The 25,215-nt window shown below is 38.2% G+C and overlaps 1 protein-coding gene across 1 annotated transcript in view; it reads left to right on the top strand.

The window, feature by feature from the left end:
• LOC146136350 (cytoplasmic dynein 2 heavy chain 1-like) overlaps positions 1-25,215 on the top strand; it is a 56,695-nt gene that overhangs the window by 17,219 nt on the left and 14,261 nt on the right. The window contains exons 29-64 of the mRNA XM_083395532.1: positions 297-496; positions 921-1,103; positions 1,914-2,096; positions 2,223-2,369; positions 2,811-3,014; positions 3,595-3,727; positions 4,956-5,108; positions 5,981-6,168; positions 7,248-7,435; positions 7,858-7,983; positions 8,209-8,339; positions 8,618-8,740; positions 8,867-8,949; positions 9,785-9,934; positions 10,234-10,325; positions 11,428-11,542; positions 12,166-12,284; positions 13,336-13,507; positions 14,334-14,518; positions 14,993-15,135; positions 15,398-15,531; positions 15,987-16,211; positions 16,763-16,952; positions 17,481-17,623; positions 18,039-18,251; positions 18,838-18,975; positions 19,147-19,254; positions 19,558-19,724; positions 20,245-20,490; positions 21,168-21,381; positions 21,814-21,955; positions 22,396-22,505; positions 23,962-24,060; positions 24,190-24,313; positions 24,545-24,708; positions 25,084-25,203. Of these exons, the coding sequence (XP_083251658.1) occupies positions 297-496; positions 921-1,103; positions 1,914-2,096; positions 2,223-2,369; positions 2,811-3,014; positions 3,595-3,727; positions 4,956-5,108; positions 5,981-6,168; positions 7,248-7,435; positions 7,858-7,983; positions 8,209-8,339; positions 8,618-8,740; positions 8,867-8,949; positions 9,785-9,934; positions 10,234-10,325; positions 11,428-11,542; positions 12,166-12,284; positions 13,336-13,507; positions 14,334-14,518; positions 14,993-15,135; positions 15,398-15,531; positions 15,987-16,211; positions 16,763-16,952; positions 17,481-17,623; positions 18,039-18,251; positions 18,838-18,975; positions 19,147-19,254; positions 19,558-19,724; positions 20,245-20,490; positions 21,168-21,381; positions 21,814-21,955; positions 22,396-22,505; positions 23,962-24,060; positions 24,190-24,313; positions 24,545-24,708; positions 25,084-25,203 (5,555 nt within the window). The remainder of the gene's footprint in view (positions 1-296; positions 497-920; positions 1,104-1,913; positions 2,097-2,222; positions 2,370-2,810; positions 3,015-3,594; positions 3,728-4,955; positions 5,109-5,980; positions 6,169-7,247; positions 7,436-7,857; positions 7,984-8,208; positions 8,340-8,617; positions 8,741-8,866; positions 8,950-9,784; positions 9,935-10,233; positions 10,326-11,427; positions 11,543-12,165; positions 12,285-13,335; positions 13,508-14,333; positions 14,519-14,992; positions 15,136-15,397; positions 15,532-15,986; positions 16,212-16,762; positions 16,953-17,480; positions 17,624-18,038; positions 18,252-18,837; positions 18,976-19,146; positions 19,255-19,557; positions 19,725-20,244; positions 20,491-21,167; positions 21,382-21,813; positions 21,956-22,395; positions 22,506-23,961; positions 24,061-24,189; positions 24,314-24,544; positions 24,709-25,083; positions 25,204-25,215) is intronic.

The raw sequence follows: 25,215 nt of genomic DNA, 5'->3' as shown, positions 1-25,215 counted from the left end.
GTACCAAAAAATAGTTTTTATATATTTGAATAGTTTTCGAAGAATACAAATTGAAACAAGCTTTCAATACCTGGGTACAATCTTTCTCACGAAGATTTCCATATCGTCATTATATTTTAATCCAAAGTGTTTCCCTTAAAAATTTACGAATAGTAGGACGGTTATCGTTTAAACTTTAAACGTTTCTAAAGTTGCCATTAAAACGAACTAATTGTGTTAAGTTTGACTTAAGTTGTAACAGCAAATCGTAGTAAAAAGTAGCAGTACCACCTTTAACCACTTGGTTTTGCTCACAGAAGCACACGTTCTCGATCTGAAATTGAAGTCGCTCATCTTAGACATCGTCCACAACATTGACGTCGTGGGTCAGCTCACCAAGGATGGGGTTCGATCCCTGTCCGACTGGTCGTGGCAAAAGCAGCTAAGGTATTATGCAGAGAGCGGAACTGTCATGAAGATGGTGGATGCCCAGTTTTCCTACACGTTTGAATACCAGGTACGACCTGAAAATCTATTTATATGAGATTAGATTTAGTAGTAAAATACGATAAAGTTTTTGTTTACAACAATCAATTTGCATTTAGCCGTTTTTCTGATGTGATTTAAAAAAAAAAAATTGCTTTTATGTGAAGGATCCACCTTACCTGCATCTTTTTTCGTCTAATAATAGTGTTTTTTTTGTTTATTTATCATTTACTATTTTGTTGTCATACTGTTACACTAAGTCAACCGAACGACTACTGGGATAGACAATTCGTTGTTATTTGGTTTATTAAGACAAACCCAAAATTGTTTCAAAAAATACATTCTTCATATTGTTTGAAATTCATTTTTGCTTAACTGGATTACTGCTGTAATGGAACATGTTACTCACAAACCCATATTGTCAAATAATAACACTGTATCCTTTTTATTTTAAGGGTAACGCTCCTAAGCTTGTGCACACGCCACTTACGGACAAGTGCTACCTAACTCTGACCCAAGGGATGCACATGGGGCTTGGGGGAAACCCCTACGGACCGGCTGGAACTGGCAAAACAGAATCTGTGAAGGCTCTGGGCGGTTTATTTGGCCGACAAGTCCTCGTCTTTAATTGCGACGAGGTTTGTATTATGCAGTTTGGCTTCCAGCTTGGAGCCTTTATATTGGAAATAATTTACGAAATTATTTAACAAACTACATATTTTTTCTTTTATCTATCTGGTGTTTTTAAATCGCACGCTAAACCCAAGCGTTACATAAAGTTAAGAAAAGCTAAACGCATTTTTTTTTACAATTTCTTATGATGAACATGAGCTATACTACATGGGTCAATAACCGCAAAGTTAAAATATCAAGGAAATAAAGCATGTAGACAAACTTTTTTTTTTAAAACAGTGTCTAATAAAAAACAATATATATAACTAAAAAGTATTTATTTGGTGTGGTGTAAGAAATGAATTGACTCGAGCTTTAGCACGCAACACTTGGTTAAGCAGAGGTCACGCATATTTACGTAACGAAAACTCGTGACATTTATATCGATCGGGAATCGCTAACTAACTTAAAACCTTAAGAACAGCCTGTGTGGTAGCAGCAATTGTTGACGTGTGTGTTATCCAGGCCCGGTACCAAACTGCTTCGTCCCACATAAAAAAAAATCCATTAAAAAGGGTAAATTGCTTTAAACAAAGCCATGCAGATCTATGGAATGTCAATATCTTAATATCAAGATATTTTGGTTTAAAGGTTGCTAGATTAATAAAAGTGTTTTATTGTTCGTAGGCGATGTAGCCCAAATTAGAAGTCATTAAAGCGAATTTATGAAAATATATATTGGCTATAAACAAACAAGAAAGTAAACTTTTTAAACCGAACGTTATAGATGTTTCAAACTTTTTTTTCTGAAGTTTAATTTCTCTGTTATTTCTCAGGGCATTGATGTAAAATCAATGGGCCGTATTTTCGTGGGCCTTGTAAAGTGTGGAGCCTGGGGATGCTTCGATGAGTTCAACCGACTGGAAGAAGCTGTGCTCTCTACTGTGTCCATGGACATCCAGGTTATCCAGGCGGCTTTGAAAAGCAAGGCCTCCAACATCGATTTGCTTGGACGACAGGTTAAGCTTAATATGTAAAATTATGAAAAAAACAGCATATAGGAGATACTTGTCGAAAGACATAACTTTTATTAAAATGAACCCGTTTCGCTGAACAAAATAGCGAACATCTTTTTATTTCTAAAGGTTGATATTGACCCCAACTCTGGTATATTCATCACCATGAACCCTGCTGGCAAAGGATACGGTGGTCGCCAGAAATTGCCAGACAACTTGAAGCAGCTGTTTAGACCTGTTGCTATGTCAAAGCCAGATAATGAGCAAATTGCTGAGGTGAGGACCCGTGTCAAATGATAGCTAGGATTGTTGCCTTCTCACACACTCCAACTACTATGCTCAAAAATAATTTTAAAGATTGGTTATTTAGAAGAAAAGTTTCCTGTCAAAGATCGCCGATTTATTTTATTTTTAAACCGTACAAAGTGCGCACATCTCCTATAAATGTTCCAGTTTAGTTGGTAAAACATTTTTGGAAAAGCTTTTCATGACAGCATTTTGAGGGGAAAGCCGTTATTTAAAAAATCGAAGTATGTGATCTTTTTGCATGAAACAATTTTATAAACTTTAGCAACTTGTAATCCTGGAAACTTTAAATGGAAAACAATTCTCAAACATATTATTTGGCATTAATAACAAATGTACGCAAAAATCCTCTTTTTTGTCCCCGCTCTATTATCCCATATCACTGATTTTAAAACAAACATCCACCAACAGGTGATCCTCTTCTCGGAAGGCTTCCGCGAGGCAAAATCCCTCGGACGCAAGCTCGTAGCTGTGTTCAACCTTTCAAGGGAGCTGTTGACGCCACAACAGCACTACGACTGGGGCCTCAGGGCACTCAAGACCGTGCTGAGGGGAAGCGGACAAGCCCTCCACTCCCTGAAGAGGAAGATCCAAGAGGAAAAAACGAATGGGGAGGTACTGAGGGGCGGAAATATCATATATATTTGCGTCGAAACACTGTAGAGTGCACACTTTAATTTTTTAAAATATTAATGTTAGCTTAACTTTTTGCCTCAGCGAAACCTTACCAGACCGCATAATACTTTAATATTTATTAACGCTGGTCAAAACATTTTTGTTTTTACTTTTTAAACGAGGTGTTGTGGGTTTAATTTTATATACTGTAAAGTACTATCTAAATAAACTACTAAATATACCACTCGCAAAATATATTGACAAACCATTTACCTAAACCGTTTCTAGCAAAGATGTCATTCAGGCAAGGATGGAATGCTTCGTGAATTAAAACACTATTGGATTATATCACAGTGCTCAATATGCATATAATAATAGCAAAACATTCAAATGCAAATATTTTAAAAACCTGATGTGCTCTAAAAAGCTGTTTAAGAAAAAAAAATGGTTCATAACTAATCGTATTTGGTGGTTAAATAAAAAGTATGTATAAAGCCTTTTCGGTATGTTGTTTATCGTGTACGGTATTTTTTAGAAAGATGTATTGTAAGTAAATGTTTTAACTTCGTTCTGTTCACAGGTCAGCAGTGCCGACGAATACAAGCTCGTGGTCCAAGCACTAAGGTTAAACACGTTGTCGAAGTTGACGTTTGCCGACAGTCAACGCTTCGATGCACTCGTCAAAGACGTCTTTCCCAACGTTCCGTTTCAAGGTTGGGTCAATTCTATACCTTTTGGCGTTTAAACATAATAATGTAGAGTGATATGTTCACTTTGCTTTAGTCAGGTCTAACTAATTACCAATTTATGAATGAAAGACACACACACACATATGTGTTTAATAACAACTGTGATCTAGCCCCTCGGAAGCTGCTTTATGACCAACGATTACGGCTTCCGTATCAATAGTACACAGAAAAGTCATGCAGACTCGCCGAATATGTCGATCTATGGTTGATTGTACTAACAGAATGTGCAAGTATTGGCGTATGGTTGTTTCTCGACTCGCTCCGCTATGAGCCTGCATAGCTCAGTTGGTAGAGCGACGGTCCCGGCTTGACCGGAGGTCGTGAGTTTGAACTGCAGGCCAGTTGTTTTTCTGGCTTGCTCTGCTTGCATCATAGATCGACAGATTCGGCGAGTCTGCATGGCTTTTCGGTGTACTAATTACCAATTTGTTTGAGATGGCTGATATTAATACCCACATGATAGTGTTGCTCCTGTTTGTTTCTATGCTGACAAGCACAATGTGCTAAAAATTAACTTTTGGCTATTTGTACGTTTTTTTTTTAGCAGATTGCGATTTATTAGAAACTAAGGCTTTGGAAGATTAAGTAATCTGTTTCAACTTTTAATATTCTATAAGTCATGTAATGCGTTCGAATCGTTGATTTTGTTAATACCCTTCGCAAAAAATAGCAAAAATAGATATTTTACATCTACAAAAAGCAGTTTCAACCAGGGCTGCATGGAGACGGTTAGAAATAACCCGAGTCGAACTCCCGAGTCCGACTCCGGCAAATAAAATAAACCCGAGTCCGACTCCGACTAAATGTGCTATTTCGTCAAGTCCCGAGTCCTGCTCCGACTCTACAGCCTGTATTTCATCAATTTACGCAACTAAAATAATGTGGATATTCAGCAATCCGCCCGTAGGAATGTCATATAATTCATCCCCCACAATACATGTTGGGAAAATGTTCTACCATTTGCTATTCCATCCTTCAATTTACAGTTTGCGGCAATCTCAATTTTAAAATTTGGTACTGCGCAAGTCGGACTCGGGTAGTTTTATGTGGTCTTACTCGAGTCCCGAGTTCGACTCCAACAAAACAAACCGACTCCGTCGAGTCCCAAATTCGACTCTTCAGCCCTGTTAAACAGTGTAGTTCGAAATACGGTAAAGCTTTGACGTCTTCGAACTTTGACCTCTTTTATCAGATCTCGAACAGCTGAAGTTGACGGAGGCCGTCAAGGCGATGTGCGTCGAACTTCATCTCGCCGAACAAGATCGGCAAGTGAAGAAGATTCTGGAACTCCACGAGCAACTCCAGCAGCGGATGGGGGTCGTCGTTGTCGGCCCTTCAGGATCGGGTGCGTTGTTTATTAACGGAGTGTTTATACATTAAGTTGTATAAAGTTTGTGAATTTTTGCGAGAGGTCAAAACGTTTCAACGGTTGGTTTGCTTTCCCATGTGCTGGACGCTTAGACATTTGTCGAGAAAAGCAAGACTTGGGTAAAAAAAGACCTTTGGTAAAAAAATCGATAAAAAGTTCGGAAACATTTACCTTTCTTCAACAAACCAATTTTTTTAAGTCTTACAGCTTATCATTAACAACAAGTTAAACAAATAATAATATCATTTTCCTAAAACATATTCGCTGTATACGAGTCTATATATACTTTACAAATTGTCATCGGTAAAACGCCGTTATCTTTTTTTCTTCGTATTAATTGTTTGATATTTCTTCTGGCAGTCACGTTCTTTTCCTTATTGGGTCTAACCAATGAAAAGTTTTACAAAAATAGACTTTGTTGACGGTCAGATAGCCATAGGTTGAAGAGAAAATTAATGAAACTACAATCATTATCTCCCCCGACGCCCTTGAGTTCCTATACTGTGGTTTAATACAAGTTTGTGCGTTACTTTGGTTCACATGATGCTTCCCTTAGTAGTCAATAAAGATTTTACCGCCTTAATGGTAGAGCTGTTAAACTAAATTTTAGGTAACTCACTGCATATTAACTTTTACTTACTTAATTCCGAGCCGTTACTATATTTTTAAACACAGATACCTCCTTAAAGCGACGATTGTTTAATAAAACTGAGAAATTGGCCGCTAATACGAAAAGAATTTCATTTACCCGCCCCAGGCGCAACTAAATGCCCGATCTAATGTCCTCGAACTATTATATAATTTCGAACAAAATGGCTCGTAAGAAGCTCAACCGTCCCTACATTCAGGCAAAACCACTCTATGGCAAGTGCTACGTGGCGCTTTGGCCAAGCTGGGCAAGACTGTCAAGCTACACACGATGAACCCCAAGGCGATGCCGCGCACCCAATTATTGGGCAAGATTGACCTGGACACCCGCGAGTGGTCGGACGGGGTGCTCACCAACAGCGCTAGAGAGGTGGTCCGGGAACCACTGGTACGTTACCGTGTTTGATTTTAATGATGATATATAGCAGGGGTGTTCAAATGATTTCTGCCATGATCCATCACAGCCAAACTTGACAACATGATGATCCACCAAATACGAATAGTAAACATATTGGACATGCTTTAATTTTTATGGTGCTTTATTTATGTAAACGCGATAACTTTAATAGTTAATCTTGTTTAGTGTGTGTTAACCTTTCGGTGTGTGTTAACCCTTTTTTTAAGTGAGGGCGCACGTGGCGAGCGAAGCGAGCGCAATTTTTTTAGGTATACTAGCATTTCTTTTAAATTTCTTGCAAGTTTTTATTACATTGCCGAAAATACAAAATGTTAAAAAATATATGTCCAATATTTTTGAATAAGTTGTTTTTTAAGACTACATTAGAAGATCCGCACAAAACGCTGAAAAGATCCGGAACCGGATCGCGATCCGCCATTTGAACATGACCGATATATAGTAAGCTGTTTTACAAATGCGCTTTAAACCTAATACGACAGCTCAGTTTGCATAACGCCTTTGTGTTACTAAACTTAGTAAAGTTAGTTGTGCATGAAGTTTTCGAACTTTGATAACCGGCGTGGCGTTATATTAAAATCAAAAACAGGTGACAATTTATCCAGCTGTATAGTACATGTAACTATGTGTTGCAAAACAACTTCAAGTATGTTTCGATAGTAAGGCATGAGTAAAGCGGTGCTTGACCGGGTATTTTTTTAAATTATTGAAAACGCCGATGTACGTAAGTAGCCTAATGTTTTAAATAGTTAACCATTAATCGCAGCAATTAGTGACGTTTTACTTAGATAGTTCTAAATTAGAATAACTTATTTTTGTTTATTAACTTGCTTTTTTATTCGTGTCATAACAGTAAGAAGCATTTAGACCTTAACTGATGGTCTGTTCCATCGCCGCCTTACCAAGTAATTGATCGTTACCTAAGTTCGATCATTCCGCATATTGGTTCCGAAACTCTACCTTTTTCATATCCACAAACAAACTCTAACCAAAAAATTAACAAACTTCGTGCGTGGCGCAGAAAAATCGAATTTTTACCGTTTTATCTTCAGGAGGTCCAGTCGTGGATCGTGTGCGACGGCGACATCGACCCGGAGTGGATCGAGTCGCTCAACTCTGTGCTGGACGACAACCGCCTCCTCACAATGCCATCGGGAGAGCGGATCCAGTTTGGACCAAACGTCAACTTCCTCTTCGAGACGCACGACCTCAGCTGCGCCTCGCCCGCCACCATTTCGAGGTCAGTCGCTCGCTCGTAAAATTAGCGGACTGTAGCGACTTTTATTGGGTTTGCTTCTAAATCGCGCTTCGTTTGATTATCGCGTTGTCCGATACTGTTAGTTACCTTTTTGATACCTGCTATTTGGTATAAAATATCGCTGTTCTGGAAGCACCTAAGAAAATAGCTCACTGCTAGGTTACTACTATTACAAAGGAAATCGAGTTTAAATAATTAAACGGTCGTGTTGCAGTACAAAAAATAATTTACCCTACAAAAAGTCTTGAGATTTAATTTGCCTTTTCACTTCAATTTCGTTTCTCATCGGCGCTGATGCCACAATTGTTGTTATCACATTTTGTCCGATCGCAATACTTGACGTTAGCATAAACACTTTTTACTACTGTTTAACAGCTGTTCGTTTGTTTAACAACGTGTTGTAGGATGGGCATGATCTTCCTGAGTGATGAGGACACGGACGTGAAGGCGCTCGTTCACTCCTGGATGAAAAAGCAGCCGGAGGAATTGCAAATCAAGCTCCAGGGATGGATGGAAGACTTCTTCTACCGGTAACAGCGCGGTTGAAAGTTTACCTAACTATAGATTATTATAACTCAAAGGTATTTTTAATAATGAACCCGATCTGTTGCAAATGTGAAAAACGTTTTATCGCATTCGTAAATGCAATACGTTGGTATATCACAAGGTTGAGCTTATACTAAGTAACTAGGTTGATCTGTTATAAAGTCATGTGCTTATTTTTATATGGTCCTTATTTTTGTGTGATTATCCAGGGCCCTACAATGGGTTCAACGAAGTTCCGGGTTGGTTGTGGACTGCAGTATGGTCGGCCTTGTTCTCAACGGACTTTCTCATTTGAACGGTTGTTCGGACAAACTGTCTTTCGTGGTTGGCCTTATTAGAGGTGAAATTTGTTCTTGAAGCCTACAATGTCTATTATGCGATTTCCGTAAGGTTGTATTCTTTGTATCAGCTTGTACATCAAGCTTAAACAACCTAATAATAATTATGGTTGAAATAAGTTAGGCCAGTTGCTCTTAAAATTTACACTTTTAGCTACCTTTACTGCAAAAACTTACACGAGAGATGTTTGCTTAATCAAGCCCTTTTTTGTTTAATTCAAAAAGCTGAAAACCATTTTCATTTAAATTTTGCTTTTAACCATACTAATAATTGTTCTAGGCCTGGGTGGAAATTTATCGGCTTCCAGTAGTAATGATTTGGCGAAGGAAATTTTGCAGTGGGCCCACGAAACACCACCTGACCCGCGGACATCAACAAACGTTTTCTGCAACCAACAAACAGGTGCATTACTTTAAATTGGTTCTTGTCCTTCGATTTTCCGATATATTTTCTCAAAATACAGGGGTCTTCCACAACAAGGTTGTTTGTAGTTACGAGAGATCTAAATTGCGTAACTTGTTTTGCCAGGTCGATTGGAATCCTACAGACTCGACGTCAGCGCTACAGTTATTCCCCCCGATAATGTTTCATCCATGGAGAGCTTTCCTATGGTAATTTGCACCAATTAATAAGAAATGTATTCTTGTCGTGTATTTAATCGTTCGATACTCAGCTATTATTTCGCAAATTAATGTATTCCTATTGATTTAGTTGCTTAGTGGACTTGAATTGTTTTACAATTGTAAAGTTCTGGAAAAATTCGTTTGTATTCAATTCTCGTTTAAAACTAATGAACTAAAACTTTTTTATTATTATTCTGTATTACGATGAATTAAAAAATATGCCACTAGTATAACTAATGATGATTTATTTGATACTAATTTGCCAAATACGTCAGGTCACTTGTGTGGCAAATTTTTTTCGAAAGTAAGGTTTTCCTGATGACCTTCTTATCCCTTGTACGCACAGAGAACTTTCGTTTTACACTGTAAAGTTAACCTTGAAAATTGATTTAAATGTTTAGGCAGCGAAATATACGTCTGTTTAGAAAATTTATTACAAACTTCTAATGATCCAGCGAAGAAATGAAATTCTATCCACAGAATGAATTTTCTATCCGGCTTATATACCTAAAATACTGGAAATAAAGAATTTTTTAAATGTTCGTTTCTACACTGTACCAAGAATGGTGCAGATATTTGTCTGGCGATTGGTTGTGTATAATATAGTCCTGTGTTTTTGGCTTATATCGAAGCCCATGTTGAGTATTGTCCCGTTTATTTCCGAGTTGTGCGTACGATATACAAACATGCCGTATTTTAAATCTGCAATATTTTAATCGATTTGTTTTGCCAATGGGTCCGTCGAAAGACAATGCTTAAGATTTTGAATTGCCAGACTCTCCACCCTTTTCGTTAACAGAAACAAGGATGCAACTTTTTTTAGATTGAAACTGCCGAGATGCAACGCTACATAGACCACATTATGAACTGGCTGAAACCCGGCAACCGACATCCTTTTGTGGTGGTGGGACCCGACGGAAGCGGGAAAGGAATTCTGCTGAATAGCTGCTTCGACAAACTTCGTTCCACTCAGGTTAGCGATTCAAATCCTTTAAAAAACTGTTAACAAAAAACCCGACTGTCAACATTTTACAGTGTTGTAAGTTAGGTTGCAAGCAAACTACAAAGGAAAAAGGGATGCAAGAAATCAGAATGAAATCAAAAAGAGAATATTTTATAAATTTACGTTATTTAAATATTTTAAAACAAATATACTTAAACGCATAAGTCTAAGTACAAAACTGCTAACCGTTATCCTGAAGCGATCCAAGTTGTACAATGTGCATAGATGGTGACAATAAGGTTGTTAAACAACTTCATTTCCACTTCTAGGTGGCAACTATCCACTGCAGCGCTCAGACTTCGCCCACACATCTGACTCAAAAGCTGCAGCAAGCTTGCATGGCGATCAGTGGCGGTGGAAGGTAATACACTTTATTTATAATTACCTACTAAGCGCGTTGTAATGTTGGTCACATTTAAAGTCTGCTTTACACTTGTTGTCTGGACAAGCCTAATAAAGCGTTCTTTGACGTAACAATTAAACCTCCATCGCTTGCTTGGAATGTATTTGTTTAACTTAGGGGCGTGCAACTGTTTATCGCAACGGGCTATAATGTATAGTTATGATGGTGCTGCGGGCCAGACAACACATACATTTTTTGAACAATTTTTATTATTGAAAAACCGTGAAATATTAATATTTATATTCAAAACACTGCACCCATAAAGTAAGATCACGTTACTGAACTGAATCACAGGGTTGTCAGATGACAAAAATAAAAAAAGCCAAAAAGCCAAATCTACTACAAACTCTAACAAGCCTATGTTTTTCGTTAAATTAATAAAAAATGCAATAAATGGCCATGCTTGTACATTGAATTTCTCTTTTTGGGGCAAATCTCTTTTCTGTGGCAATCCATTTTTTGTCGCTTTTTGTAAAATTTTCTTGGCAATTTTTCTCTTTTTGTGTTAGTTTGATCTCTTAACATAACACTCATGAAATTTTGAATAAAACAAAAAAGCCTAAAATAGCCAAATTTCATTCGGATTTTTTTAACTGGCAACCCTGCTGAATCATTACCAGCAGAACAAGGCAGTTTTACTACAATGCACACTATGTCGCAATAATAGAGATTCGGTCAGTGTGACACAATATTAATTGAAAAATGCCAATTATTCCGTTACAAATAACTTCTTAAACAGTGAAAACTGAAAAGTATTACAACGAATGGGCTACTTGACGGAGTCTGTGCGGGCCACGTAAATAGGTACAGCTGGCCGAGCTGTGGCCTGCGGGCCGTATGTTGCACGCCTCTGGTTTAACTCTTAAAATGTAAAAGCGTTATTTTTTTACCGAACTAGTCGATCGATAGTCTTAAAAAAATATTTCAGTTAATAGAAATCAAATATAAATTGACTACACCTGGTGTATAGTATCAAAGCAGTGTTAAACGTTGGCAGTAAAGCTGTTAAACATAACCTACTATAAACGTGTACGCTCGAAATGCACAGCTCGGGCGGAAGTGGGCGCGCGTTACGACCACGTGACTGCGAACATCTCGTTCTCTACCTGAAGGACATCAACCTTCCCAAGCCAGACAAGTGGGGAACCAGCCAGACCATCGCCTTCCTACAACAGGTAGGTTATATCGAATCGTGGATAAAGTCGTTTTTGTTATTTAGTTTTAATTCTGATCGCAATTATACCAACTTATGCTTCATGTGAAAAATTATCGAAAAATACCTCCCTTGGTGACATACGTTATAATTTACTGAAAGGATTTAGAATATAACGGTAGTTTAATAGCCCTATTTTTTACCTATTTTAGTTGTGTTTTCGTCCCTTTACCGGTTGTTCCGTCCAAACCCAAACTTTAAACCATAATGGGTACCTTCGGGTTTGCTCAAAAAAGTAAGGTAGTAGTTTTTAAACTAGGATTCGCGGAACCTGGGGGTGCGTGGGCAAACATCTTTTAAATGATTTTTTTATAATTATGCACACCAAACACTTCATTATAATTGAATTTTAATGATATGATGTTAAAGCAGTTAACAGGTTTTGCCCATGAGGTATTTTATGAGAGTAATGATTTGAATGTCAGTGTAATTGTTGCAGAGTTGCTAAAATATTCCTAATTTAAAAAATGATAGGATTATTTTAAAGAAGCCAAAAAGACTCCGCCAGGAACGACTGAACTAAGAGTATTGACTGTTGCTATGCGAAAACTTTGATACTAAGGTTTAATCCTGAATGTTTTATAGCTTCTCACTTACCAAGGATTCTACGATGAGGAGAATGAGTGGGTGGGCTTGGACGGAATCCAGATCGTTGCTTCAATGAACGCTGCTACTACGCTTGGCCGACACAAGCTCACCACTCGGTTCGCCTTATTCTTTTACGATAAAAGACTTGAATTATAGCGTTGGAATCGGTTTCGCTAAATTCTTTGACTTTGGTGAACTTATGACTTAATTGACGTCCCTAATTCAAACATTTTCTCCAATTTTTAGCATAGAAGGTCTCACTCTTTTAATTTTTGTTAGTCAATTTGACCTCATGTGACGCATAATGCTTATTTCAATTGCCTGTTCTTTTTTTACAACAGGCGTTACAAGTTGCCACATTTTAACTTTGTTTTTCCAAGATGAATATGGCGTATCTTCCCTAAACTTAGGGCGAGACTTTATTGAACGATTTGTTGCCATCATTTAAAAGATATCAACCATCCTCTGCTACCATTGAAAGTTGATGTCCACTGAAGTCTTTATCAGTTTACAAACAATAAACACAACGATGGTTACAAAACCTTAATTCGAATGAATCACACAAAGTTATCAACACTAATAGCAATAAACACAGAACAAATATAAAACTTAATTTACACCGTAACAGAGTAGATGTTACCACTAACACAGGCGCGTCTCATGAAGGGCAAACAAGACGAGACACGTACATGCTCTAGGCAAAGCGCGCCACTAGGAGCAGTGTTTAAATAAAATAAAACACTAAGGTTAACACTAATACTTATTATAACTGATAAAAAACTTTAACGTTATGCATTTTTGCCGCCAAAAAAACTATGGGCTTCCAGTGTAATTATTTTTAAGGGAAACTTGTATTGTTTAGATTTGAACCAGCATATATATTTCGGCCCATAATTTTTCAAAATTAAAATAAGAATGATAATGATTTGAAAAGCCAAAATAGTCGAGTAGATCGACATCATCTTGATTAAGCCGTTTCGATACGATCTCGTATCGTCTCCAGGTAATGAGCTCGTGCTCGTATCAAAACGTCTTAATCAAGATAATGTCGATTAAATCAAATGTTTTGATTTGCAATTTATTATCAAGCTGCATTAAAGATCCGTGCATAGTATACCTAAAATAAGATTTTTTTTATAAAAAACACACGTATACTCTCCCGCTCAGTTTTACGTCGCGTGTTCGAATTCTGAGCATGGAATATGCTGACAGCGACGAGTTATGTGCGATCTACACAGCCTACCTCACTCCTGTGCTACACCACCAAGTAGCCTTGCAGCGACACCCAGTGTGGGGATCGCCGGCCAGAATCCAGCAGCTAGCCTCGTCCATGGTCCAGGTTTGTCGTGTTTTTAATTTTTTTAGAAACCGAATCGATTTTGCTGGAAATACCCATCGCGGCGCCAGGCATTTGCGCGATTATTCTAACAGCTATGCCAAAAAGAAGAAGAAAAAAATGCGCGGTTACTCTTTTATTTTCATACAACGTTGTAATTACACTGGATAAACTGTTACTTCACACTGCTCAGATGTTTACCCTTTTGCATGACGTCAGTCTCTCTGTAACACAATACACTATAATTACTTATTACATTCAATATATTCCAATTATATTTTCACAATATTGAAGGCTTACATAGTAATGTTCGCTGCACGGACATCGGTCTTGCCAAATGTTTTCACGGATGCCTGTAGAAAAGCGAATTGTTTTGCAGAGCTCTTAAAAAAGCGAATTGTTTTACAGAGAAAGTATTCTGTGTAAGAAAGGAACTGTTGCTACCTATCCGACTAGTCATAATCCAGTGTTTCTCAGCCTTTCATGGCTAGCAGCACCCCTCAGAAATAATAGATAGATTGCGGCACCCCTATAAGATGGTTTCGTAGGCAATTCACTAGGTCACAATAAACGGAACTGGAGCAACACACATCAATTCTACACAACGTAGGGATTATAATTGGATTTATTTCGCTTGAAACTCACACAAAAAGTTGTAAAAGTTAAGCAATAATCAGATTCTTAACGATTCAAAAATATGTCGCGGCACCCCTGATGATTAGAAATGGCAGCGGTACCCCGGTTGAGAACCACTGCCATAATCTCTATGGGGTATTGTCACATGTTCGAAAAGGTTTTGAAAACTAAAACAATCCGGTTATTTTTGAAGATCTACGAGCAAGTGCGCAAGACGTTTCTGAGCGACGATCACGGCCACTACCTTTTTACACCACGTGACCTCACCAACTGGTGCATGGCCATGATTCGATACGATCACTCGAGCGTGACCGGTGACGGGCGTTCAGCCGACGCGCTGTTGGGCGTGTGGACCTACGAGGCTTGCAGGATGTTTCGGTTGGTTGCAATGATTTGCTTTAATTTTAAATGGTTAAAAAAATTGATAATGAATTGCAAAGCCAAAAAGGGCGAGTAGATCGACATCATCTTGATTAAGGTGTTTCGATAAGAGTTGTTTCACGTGCACAGTGTACCCAAAGAAAATGTGATTATTTAAAAAATCGATGATTCGTGGGCATAATCACTAGCAGCAGCAGCAGCAGTACGGTGGTTGGCGTTTGAGGATTTGATAGTAAATGTAAAAAAAATCTCAGATCTTTTTGCTTTTAGGATAGGGAAATGTTTCGAAAATTGTATTATCAAAGTTTTTAATCGGTATTTTTTTGGACAAAAAAATTTGTTCTTGGTGTTACAGCACGTCTTTCATATTGTGCTCATTTTATATCGTCCGATTTCTACTATAATTTTTTTTTTCGGCATTGAAATGTGGCATCAACCGGTTCAATTGTGTTTTACCTTGTTCTAATAAAGGGACCGTATTGTTGGGGGCAAGGACAAAGACCGCTTCGATGCGATGTTGTCGTCCGTTCTGGCTCACGATTGGTCGACCAACGCGTCCGAAAGAATGCACGACGGCTATTACGTCACCTGGGGAACGAGGCAGGAGGCGACAGGTTACCATTTTGCCAACGTGTTAAATATACGGTTAAGCCTTTCAGTCAGCAGTTTTTCTTTGTTACTAATGGAAAGTGTTTTTTTTTTGCTGCGACGTGAATGGATAGCAGCTTTTCTGTAACTAAAATTAAATAGAATACATCGCCATTTTGTCTCTATTACAAAAGCTGCATTGTGTGTATCAATGTGTATTTTTTCCCTCTTGCGTAAACCAACCTTTGGGAGAAAGTTTTCATGTCAACCTTTTACTTAATATGTTAGCTGACGGCGCCCTTCCGATCCACGGCAAGTCTCTCGGTCACTTGTCAGCAGAAGATCTCAAGGAGGTTGTCACCAAAGCGGTTGCTTCTTACAGCCGGGAAGTCCGCGAACTCGACGTTCTCGTCTTTCAAGAGGTGACCGCTGACCAACTAAAATGTTGTGCATCTGCTTGCTATTCAGTACATTTTTGTGTTCGTGGCGGACGTTCCATGGAAGACTCGAGGAAACTCTGAATACTTTCTACTTATCCCAGTTTATTTAAAAATTCTATACCTAAATAGCGCACCACTTCCTAAATTTATTTTTATTTTCCGAAACGGTTAAATAACCAGAAATACAGCTGATAATGCGAATATATCAAATTACGATAATCATATCCTTTGGAGCATAATGGTTGGTGGTTGTAGTAAGACGTAACAAGAATATCAAAGCCCGTATTCTTTATGTTGATAATCATATACTTATCGAAATTGATTACCATAGCAAATAAAGCCGGAGACGGTTTGATTACGATTGCCTATAATTTCAACAAAATTTAAATTCCTTTGTTTGGCATTGTGAAAATTTGTCTATTCCGATTATGACCCAGGTCCTGGAATACATGGCGCGCGTCGACCGCGTCATTTCGGCGCCGGGCGGAAGTCTTCTTATGGCGGGACGCACCGGCGTGGGGCGCCGCACAGCGGTGGCGGTGTGCGCCCACATGCACCGTATGAACCTCTTCACCCCCAAGGTGTCCCGGAACTACGGCCTCAAACAGTTCCGACTCGACCTGAAGACAGTCATGCAGCAGGCCGGGCTTGAAGGCGAACAGGTTTTTACCGATTGTATTTTAATTGTCAGTTTTATGATAATATTTCCTTTAGTTCAGAAGTGGTTAATATAGACTAGACCCAAGTGGATGACCTAACCCAGTAGATTTAAAGGTTTAGCGACACCGTGTTTTGACTATTGGTGTATAGTTTGTTATATGCCTACAATTCTAGCCGGTTTGAACTTTTAAATGTTGATGTGCTTTGGTGCTATTGCTTTCATGCATTAAAAACGAACCCATTTTTAAAAAAGTGCGTGCAATATAGTTAGCAAAACAGGAAATTCAGGAAAGCAGTTTGAAAAAACAGGAAAGACATCATTTTGATTTTTAACAAAAAACCAAGAGATTTTCTATAACATTTAAAAAATGGTCAAAACCCTGAAATAAGTTAAATGACATGTAATAAAATGACGGTGTAAAAGTATTCTTCCGCAGAAAAATATTTAAAGAAAAAATATTGTTTTAAATCATATAAATATTTAGATTGTTTAAATATTTACCTCTGAAAAAAATTTGAATCTTTAACAAGTTTCTTTTATCCCTCTTTTTAGGTGGTTTTGCTTCTCGAGGACTTTCAACTAACCCACCCGTCCTTTCTCGAACTCATCAACAGTGTTCTCTCTTCCGGGGAAGTACCGGGTCTTTACACCAGCGAGGAGCTCGAACCGCTACTGGCGCCCTTGCGCGACCAGGCTTCGGAAGCCGGCCACAGGGGGCCGCTATACAGCTACTTTGCCAAGAGTAAGTCGGCCATAAGCTAGAAAAAAATAAATAATTTAAAGAAGAGGCTATTTTCTAGCTAGACTCTCTCAGTACAAATACAGCGATTATTGATTATACGTTGTTGGGCATTTTCATTTATTTCCACAAAATATTTTCTAAACAAATTACTGTGCCTAGTGACTATTTGCCTGTTTCATCAGGGTATACATACACACATTAGTGATTATATATAATTAAAAGTACTTTCTTCCCAGGTAAAAAAATCTTTCCAATTTAAATCACACAAATATTTCCATTTTTGGGTGTATAGGTTATTATTTTTGGGGTCTTTTCTAGAGACTTCCAAAACACTAACCATCGTAACGCTTTGCTTGTTCGGCAAGATTTGCAGAGTAAACGTTACATTCTCGATCCGTTTCTGTTGTAAGTGTTATTAAATATTACAGCTATGAATCGCAAAAAAATCTTTACCTGTCACCTGAAAGTTGACAGTACAGAAGGTATTTCTTAGAGTACTCGAATGTGTTGCACACTTTTATTTCGCAGAGGTGATGACCAACCTTCACGTGGCGCTGATCATGGATTGCACTCACGAGAACTTCACGATCAATTGTGAAAGCAACCCCGCCTTGTTTAAGCTGTGCCAGGTCGAGTGGATGGATCACTGGAACAAGCAAATCATGCGACAGGTGTGAAATAGCAGTTTGGTTCTTCAAACAAAAACCAACAAAATTGCCGCGTAAGCAGTGTGTGGCCAAGAGACGAGTGATCTGACCATATATTTAGAAAATGTACATAAAACAGAAAATTGATCAATAACTAGTTAGAACGTAGCATACATAGATAAATAATTTGTTTCTTGCTATAAAGCATGACATCCGTATTTGGGTCTTCAAACAGAAAACAACAAAATTTCCGCGTTAGCTTTAACTTACTGTATCACCAGTGTTTCCTGATGGTATTTTGAGTATCTTTAGAATGAAAGATTATCGCCTTAACATTGTCGGGGTTTGGTGGGGTTTGAAAATAAAACTGGCATACAGTTGTTGGGGCAGTTTTGCACAAGGCGCAAACAGGAAAACATTTCCAAAAAAACTCCGGCAGGTGCCCGAAATGCTGCTGAGTCAGCAGTTGCCGGCCGAGAACGCGAGCGGCGCGAAACAGCTGTGTCATAACTTCGTGCGGATCCACACAGCGTGCGGCGAGCGTCGACAGCAAGACGCGACACCGCGCCGCTACATGACCTTCCTGCACACCTACCGCAACGTCTTCCAGTCCAAGAGGGACGCCCTAATGCAAAAACAGGGTCATTTGCAGGTATTTTTGTTAATTTTAGCCCTAATTTTTTATATCTTGATTTAGTGAGGAGTTGGGGTTTGTTTTACTGTTTTTTGTTTGAGCAAAACTGTGTCGGTTTTGTTTCCCGTAAGTATTGCTGGACTCAAAAATCCTCATTTTATATTAATAGTTAGTTGTCCCCTATAAATCATATTTCACCTTATATGAGACGCTGATGGTTTGAAAGGTTTAACTAAAAAACACTTTCACTTAATTTTAACCCTTCGATTTAGTTCAAATACCAGTTTAAATGCCTTAGAAAAACAATAACTGTCGATTATATGCTTAAACGTTATTTCGGTTCTTTAACCCTTTGATGAGTTTAAATCGTCAGAACTTCTACGTTAGGTCGCGAATAAATCGAACGCACTTTTTGGTACAAACTTTGAGTGGACTTTTAATAATCGTTTTAAACCATTGTTAAACAATATCTATGAGTTAAGCCTTTTAGGAATTGATTGTTACTGAAATAGGATAGAAAAGAACAACGAAATGTCATTGGCAGTGATTTTTGATTCTCATTTCACATGATATTATTCTCTGTCGTTTTCTGTTATCCTAATAGGCGGGACTTTCCAAGTTAAACGAGGCGACGTCTTTGGTTGATACTCTGAAGCAGAAAGCAGCCGAGCAGGGAACCTTGCTTGTACAGAAGCAATCGGAAGCAGATAACGCGCTTAAAGAAATTACCAGAGCCATGCAGGTAAGAGAGATACGGTTAGTGTTTTCTAAGACACAATCACGTTGGAATTTTGTGCCAAGGCTACTTTGTATTTCAACTACAATATACTTGATGTTTTCTCGTTGTGTGTCGTCTACAAAGGCTACCGTTTATTTGCTAGCAACAATTGTAGGCTACTTTGTCTTTCCACAGGATGCCAGCACTCAAAAGAACGAAATGGAAACTCTGAAACAAAAAGCTGCCGAAGAACGAGTAAATATTGACAAGAGGAAAAAGGCAATTGATATCGAGCTATCAGAGGTAAACAAAATGATATGTTTTTAACGCAACAAAAATATCGTTGTTTGGTATATTTCCTAAAGTTCTTGGTTTGGTTTATTTCTGAATATTGCAAAAATCTTGAAGTGTTGTGATAAAAACCTAGTTTTAAAACAGTTGTTTTGGAGCTCGCAAGTATTATTGAAAATAAAAAAGAAATCCATATTTTTTGCTTTTTTATTTCAACGCTTTTACCATAACCGATACTAAATTTATTAATTTCCTTTATAACCGTCGTAACTTATACGTGATTGGCAAAGCAAAATTGTCTCAATACAATCCCAGGTCCAACCTTTAATAACGGCCGCCAAAAAGGCGGTGGGCAACATCAATCCAACGACTCTGAGCGAGATAAGAGCGCTCCGGATGCCACCGGAAGTGATTCGGGACATCCTGGAGGGAGTTTTGCGTCTCATGGGGATATTCGACACCACTTGGGTCAGCATGAAGAGGTGCCAACAAAAGTTATAATTTACGACAAGAGTTTAAATTTTAAACGCTCATGTAGGCTTGCAAAAGTTTTACTCAGTTTCGCATTAAAGTCAATGAATTCCTTAAATAGTTATTTTCAAATTTGACTTGACTTGAATTAACTCAAATCATTTAGGCAAATTATTTATTTGACTGCTTTTCGTCAAAAAAAATCTTGATATAGTGTCTCATTTTTCTTAACTTTTTAAGCGTAAAAAATGCCCTGCGTTTTGATATTTGCTTTGAAATACTGCTGTGAATGTAATTTATTATAAATTTCGTCAATTTAAAGCGATTTCTTTAGAAAATGACTCACCTTTAAATTTAATTGTAATCGCACTGACCTTGGCTTGGACTTGAATTGTTAACATATTGCTTGAAAACGGCTTGACTTTGACTTAAGTCATTTGATGTTGACTTGTTTGCAACACTGATCTGACGTGGATTTACCCACGTTTCTGTCGTTTCTCGACTTCTATAATTTCCATTTATGTTCCACAGCTTCCTGGCCAAACGCGGCGTTAAGGACGACATCATCAACTTCGACGCGCGCCGCATCAGCCCGGAGATCCGGACTTCGGTGGAGGAGCTCCTGGACAACAATGGGAGGTCGTTCCAGACGAAGAACGCGCAAAGGGCGAGCGTTGCTGCTCTTCCACTCGCTGAGTGGGTCAAGGCCAACGTCAAGTACTCGCAAGTGCTCGAGAAAATCGAACCGCTCGAGAAGGAACAGAGCAAACTGAGAAGGTGCGCTTTGTTTGTTGCGTTAGTAATTTTTTGTACCCTTAATGCTTGTTTCGTAATTATTGCTGTGAGTTGGTTTGTGTTCGATTTTTGCTGTTTGTCTTTTATCCTTGCCTGAAGCTGTGACCATTCTTTAAACCAGTAATTCTCAGCTGCGGCACTCTAGGGTGCCATATTTACGCACAAGGGTGCCGTGAGATATTTCAAATTCTTTAGGATTGCAATTTTTGCTCTAATGTTAAGCTTCTTATTACATTTTTTTGTGTACGATAAAAGTGCCAATAACTAAAAAAGATTATATCAAGTATATCAACCTTGTTGCACAGTTAAAGTGTTGTTCTAATCCCGTTTATTGTCACGTTACACTTAACCACTCGACAAAAATACGAGCAAGGGTTCCGCGAACTATTTTAAAATTTCTGTAGGGTGCCGTAAGCCAAAAAAGGTTACGAAACACTCCGTTAAACATTGTCCTAGGTTTCATTTTTTTAGTAGTTTTGGTACATTGTTAGTTATTTTGGATCGGTCACTTTGGTTACGTTTTTTGTCTATTTGTTATTTTTTGTTATATACATTTGTTTTAAAGCCCAATGTAGCGCCAGCCGTTTTGAAAATGTGAATTAAGTAGTTACGATGGGTTAGAGTTCGAATCTAACCAGAGCCCATATAAACTAATGCAGGAACCTAGAAAAGGCCGAATCGCGCGTTGAGAAACTGAGCAAGGCGCTGGAAGAGGTGGACGGGAGGGTCGCCGAGTTGCGGAACAAGTTCGAGCGACGGACCACCGAGGCCGCTCAATTGCGGATCGAGGTGGACAAGGCAAACGAGACGATAACGGCAGCAGAGAGCCTGGTCGGAAAGCTTGGTGATGAACATCTGCGCTGGAACGAACAGGTTTCTTCTTGTTCAGCCTTTGGTATAACAGAATAACGAACTCACTGTTTAGGACACATGCTAGATAACAGAAGTTAAAGGCATCTTTTGTGAACGATTTTTTGTGAAATTTTGAACTGAACGACCGCCGATTCTATTCTCTAGCAGTTTTGTTTACGCCTACTTCGCATAAGGAGGTTACCCTCAAAAAACCGTACGTTATGCTTTTGCTACACTTCCAAACTTGGAATCGAATTAATACTGCTATAAATGATGCGCTGCAAACTAACTAGATTCCAAGTAACACTGGATTAATATTTAAAAAACGCGAATTCAACGACTATAATAGCGCTTTTTAGAACCACCACGAAACAGCTCTAGATTACAAAATAAAAACTACCCGGGCGGCAAATCTACAACGACAGCCTTACAGCTCGTACTTTACCTAATCAGGTGAAAAGTCTGGCCGTGGAGCTTCAGAGTCTCCCCGCTTGCTCGCAACTCGCCGCCGCCTTCATTACATACCTGCCGTCCGCACCAGAGGACGTCAGAAAGGAGATGCTTCATGCTTGGATGGAGATGAGCAACCTCAAGAGTGAGTTGAACTTTCCGGCGGCCGAATAAATGTGGTGAAATCCGTGGCGGCCGTATCGGACTGTGCATGCCCTGTGGCCACACCGAACATTTAATGATACATATTATGCTGTTGCTACCAGGCATAGTACGTACTGAAAAGTTATTTTTGTATTTATTTGTTTGTCCAACGTTTTGGCTAACTATATTCAGAAAGCCTTTATCAGGGAATGTCACACATGGCCAACAAGACGCGAAGTAAAATGAAACAAAAAGGAAAAAAGGAGATAAAATCCGCCAAGCAACGTTCAAAATAATTTTAATGATACTTTGTATCGGAACGTCTTTTGGTTTTGTCGGTTGTTCTTAAGTGGGGCCACTGTAATATAGCTTCATTAGGATATTTCACCTTTCTTGTTGGTAACATTGTAAATGGAAAACACTGCTACACTTGCTTTTAAGGTTTCGATTTGCGGCGTTTCTTGAGCACAGAGAGCGAACAACTTCGTTGGAAAGGCGAAGGTTTGCCCTCCGATGACCTTTCTATGGAAAACGCTCTCATCATATTGCAGGTTTGTAGAAAACTTCGCAAAAAATTAAAAAAATACACTACGTTTTTTACTGTCTTATTAAAGTAATATGCATTACACCCATGATAGTACATTTACGACGACTGTAATATTTCAATTCTATAAGTAATAAATCTAACTTTATCTTTTCATTTTATCGTGGCCAAAGGTTGCTGAAATAAAGGTAAGATAGATTTAATAATTGCGCTTTTAAACAGCTACAAACGCAAACATTCAAGTCATTGCTTAACTTGTTTGTTACTGCAGCATCTAGTCGCTTACCTTTTCTTATCGTTGCTTTCCTAATTCTGCAGTTCTGTCGCCTTTTGGCAAAAAATAAAATGTATTCAAATGCCCTATTATCGCACATTTTTGCGTTATCTGCCAACAGAATGAAACATTTTTATTAAAAAAACACCTTTGCCGTTTTCAAGTTGATTACCGGGCATAACAGAATAGAACAAAAATTACTCATATTTTGAATTCAAAATTTGGTATTTTTGTTGTCAGCATGGTAATAAAAAATTGTAAGCCCTGAAAACCTTCTATCCATAATTTTGTTGTTAATTACTGATGGCTACATGGGCGGATCCATTTGGAGGCCACGAGGCCATTGACCCCCTAAACTATATTTTTTGCCTATTTTGTCTATAAACGAAAAAATGTGATCCGTTCAAATGTTATATTACTCTGTAATATTGTTTTGATTTTTCGGGCGAAAATAATATTTAGTACAACTGCCTTTTCAAAGTTTTTTTTTACCTAAACCATGCTATTATTGAGACTATAACGGCCCTATTCAAATTACAAGTTTCTCCCCACAAATATTCGCCCCAGGTACCAACTCTATTCAGAAGGGCTAAATTTTATCAATTTTCTTGTACCGTTTTTTTTTTTGTGTGGTAAAATCGTTGTTTATGTTCAATGTTGTTCATTCATAATTTGCATATTTGACATACATGTTGCTCCTAATTGTTTTGTATGTTGTTTGTTTTATATATATGTTATATAATATGCTTTCTTTAATAACTAATTTTTTTTTCAATTTTTTGAATTATTTTATTTAAAAAAAAATGCATAATACATATAACAAATAATTAGGTTAGAATTGTAGAACACACTAAATGAAGATGAAGCTTTATTAAACAATGCTGTATCTTTATAAAGGAATGTATGTTGTTCGTGAACGTTTTGTATTATCTTGTTAATGTGGATGCTAAACTTATTTTTAAAACAAACGCAAAATATTCTGAAAAAGTATATTTTTTGCCCAAATTTTTGTAGATCGCCAATTTGCAAAGAATACTTTTTTTTAGTAACTTTCTTTCATAACTTTATTATTACTTGTAACCTTTAAAGCAGATAACTCGTTATGCGTCAACTCACGTTATATGGTTTGTTGTCCATTTTGCAACATTCCTACACGTAAATTATAAAAACAAAATCTTTTTCGTCACAGAGTTCATTAAAACCATTCCTGGTAGACCCGTCCTCTCGTGCCACCGAGTGGTTGAAAGTGCACCTGAAGGAATCGAGGTTGGAAGTTGTCAATCAACAGGTGCGTTGAATATCTTGCAAAACGAATATCGATACATTTATAAAGGTCCTTTTAAAACCAATATTTAAAGCCCCGGAAAATGTTATTCGGCCTATTCAGTTCACTTGAAAAACTTTTTTGATTTCCCAGGACGCAAACTTTGGTACAGCGCTGGAGTTGGCTGTCAGGTTCGGCAAGACACTTATCGTGCAAGAGATGGACCACATCGAACCTGTGTTGTACCCCTTGCTGAGGGGAGACCTCGTCAGTCTGGGTAAAGTTGTTGTGACCATCCGAGTACTTTACCTGTAGTTGTTACGACTGGCATTATACGTTAAATAAATTTGGCTTTTTAGAAATAAATTACTGAAAAAATGTTTACAATTTGTTTGTCGTACATTTTTGGTCGAATAATAATTAAAGTGCAGCCGATTTAATGCCATAACTTCCCTTTATCGTTGTTTCTTCGTTAATGAACGTAGCATTGTTTGTTTGTTTCTCGTAGGTCCGCGCTATGTTGTTCAGCTTGGCGAGAAAACAGTCGACTACAACGAAGATTTCCGCTTGTTCATGACCACGCGCAACCCTCACCCAAGCATTCCGCCTGACGCAGCAAGCATCATTTCCGAAGTCGACTTCACCACCACCAGGGCGGGATTACAAGGGCAGGTAACGCAAACACTAATGGAGTCTTACTGATGCCGACTATAAGCCTAAACAAACGAAATACTTACCAACCAAGTATCACGTCATTCAGCATTTGTTCGCGAAACGCAAAAATTACAACTTGTGTATACGCAAATGTAGAGAGTATGAAGAAAACATAAACAAAAAATTATATAAAAATAGTGCCATGTTTAAATAATTCCTGGCGACTAAAACCTTCTATGCAAGAACTTACAAATCGTTAGTGCAACCGTTCTTTGCCGTCCTTTCTTCTAACTGTTTTTGCGCCTTTACTAATAGAGAGTCCATATACAAAATTGCCAGTAGGTCACGTGTGATCAAAATTTCCAATATAAATTTTACTGTTTTTCTTTTAAGCTGCTGGCCCTGACCATCCAGAACGAAAAGCCAGAGCTGGAACAGCGAAAGACCCAGCTTCTCCGGGAAGAAGAGGAACTCAAGATCGAACTCGCGAAGTTGGAGCAAAGTTTGCTCGAGGTAATACCCAGT

The sequence above is a fragment of the Ascidiella aspersa genome, chromosome 8, assembly GCF_963924565.1.
Source record: "Ascidiella aspersa chromosome 8, kaAscAspe10.2, whole genome shotgun sequence".
NCBI classification, from domain to species: Eukaryota; Metazoa; Chordata; class Ascidiacea; order Phlebobranchia; family Ascidiidae; genus Ascidiella; species Ascidiella aspersa.
This window is presented reverse-complemented; position numbering and strand designations above follow the sequence as displayed.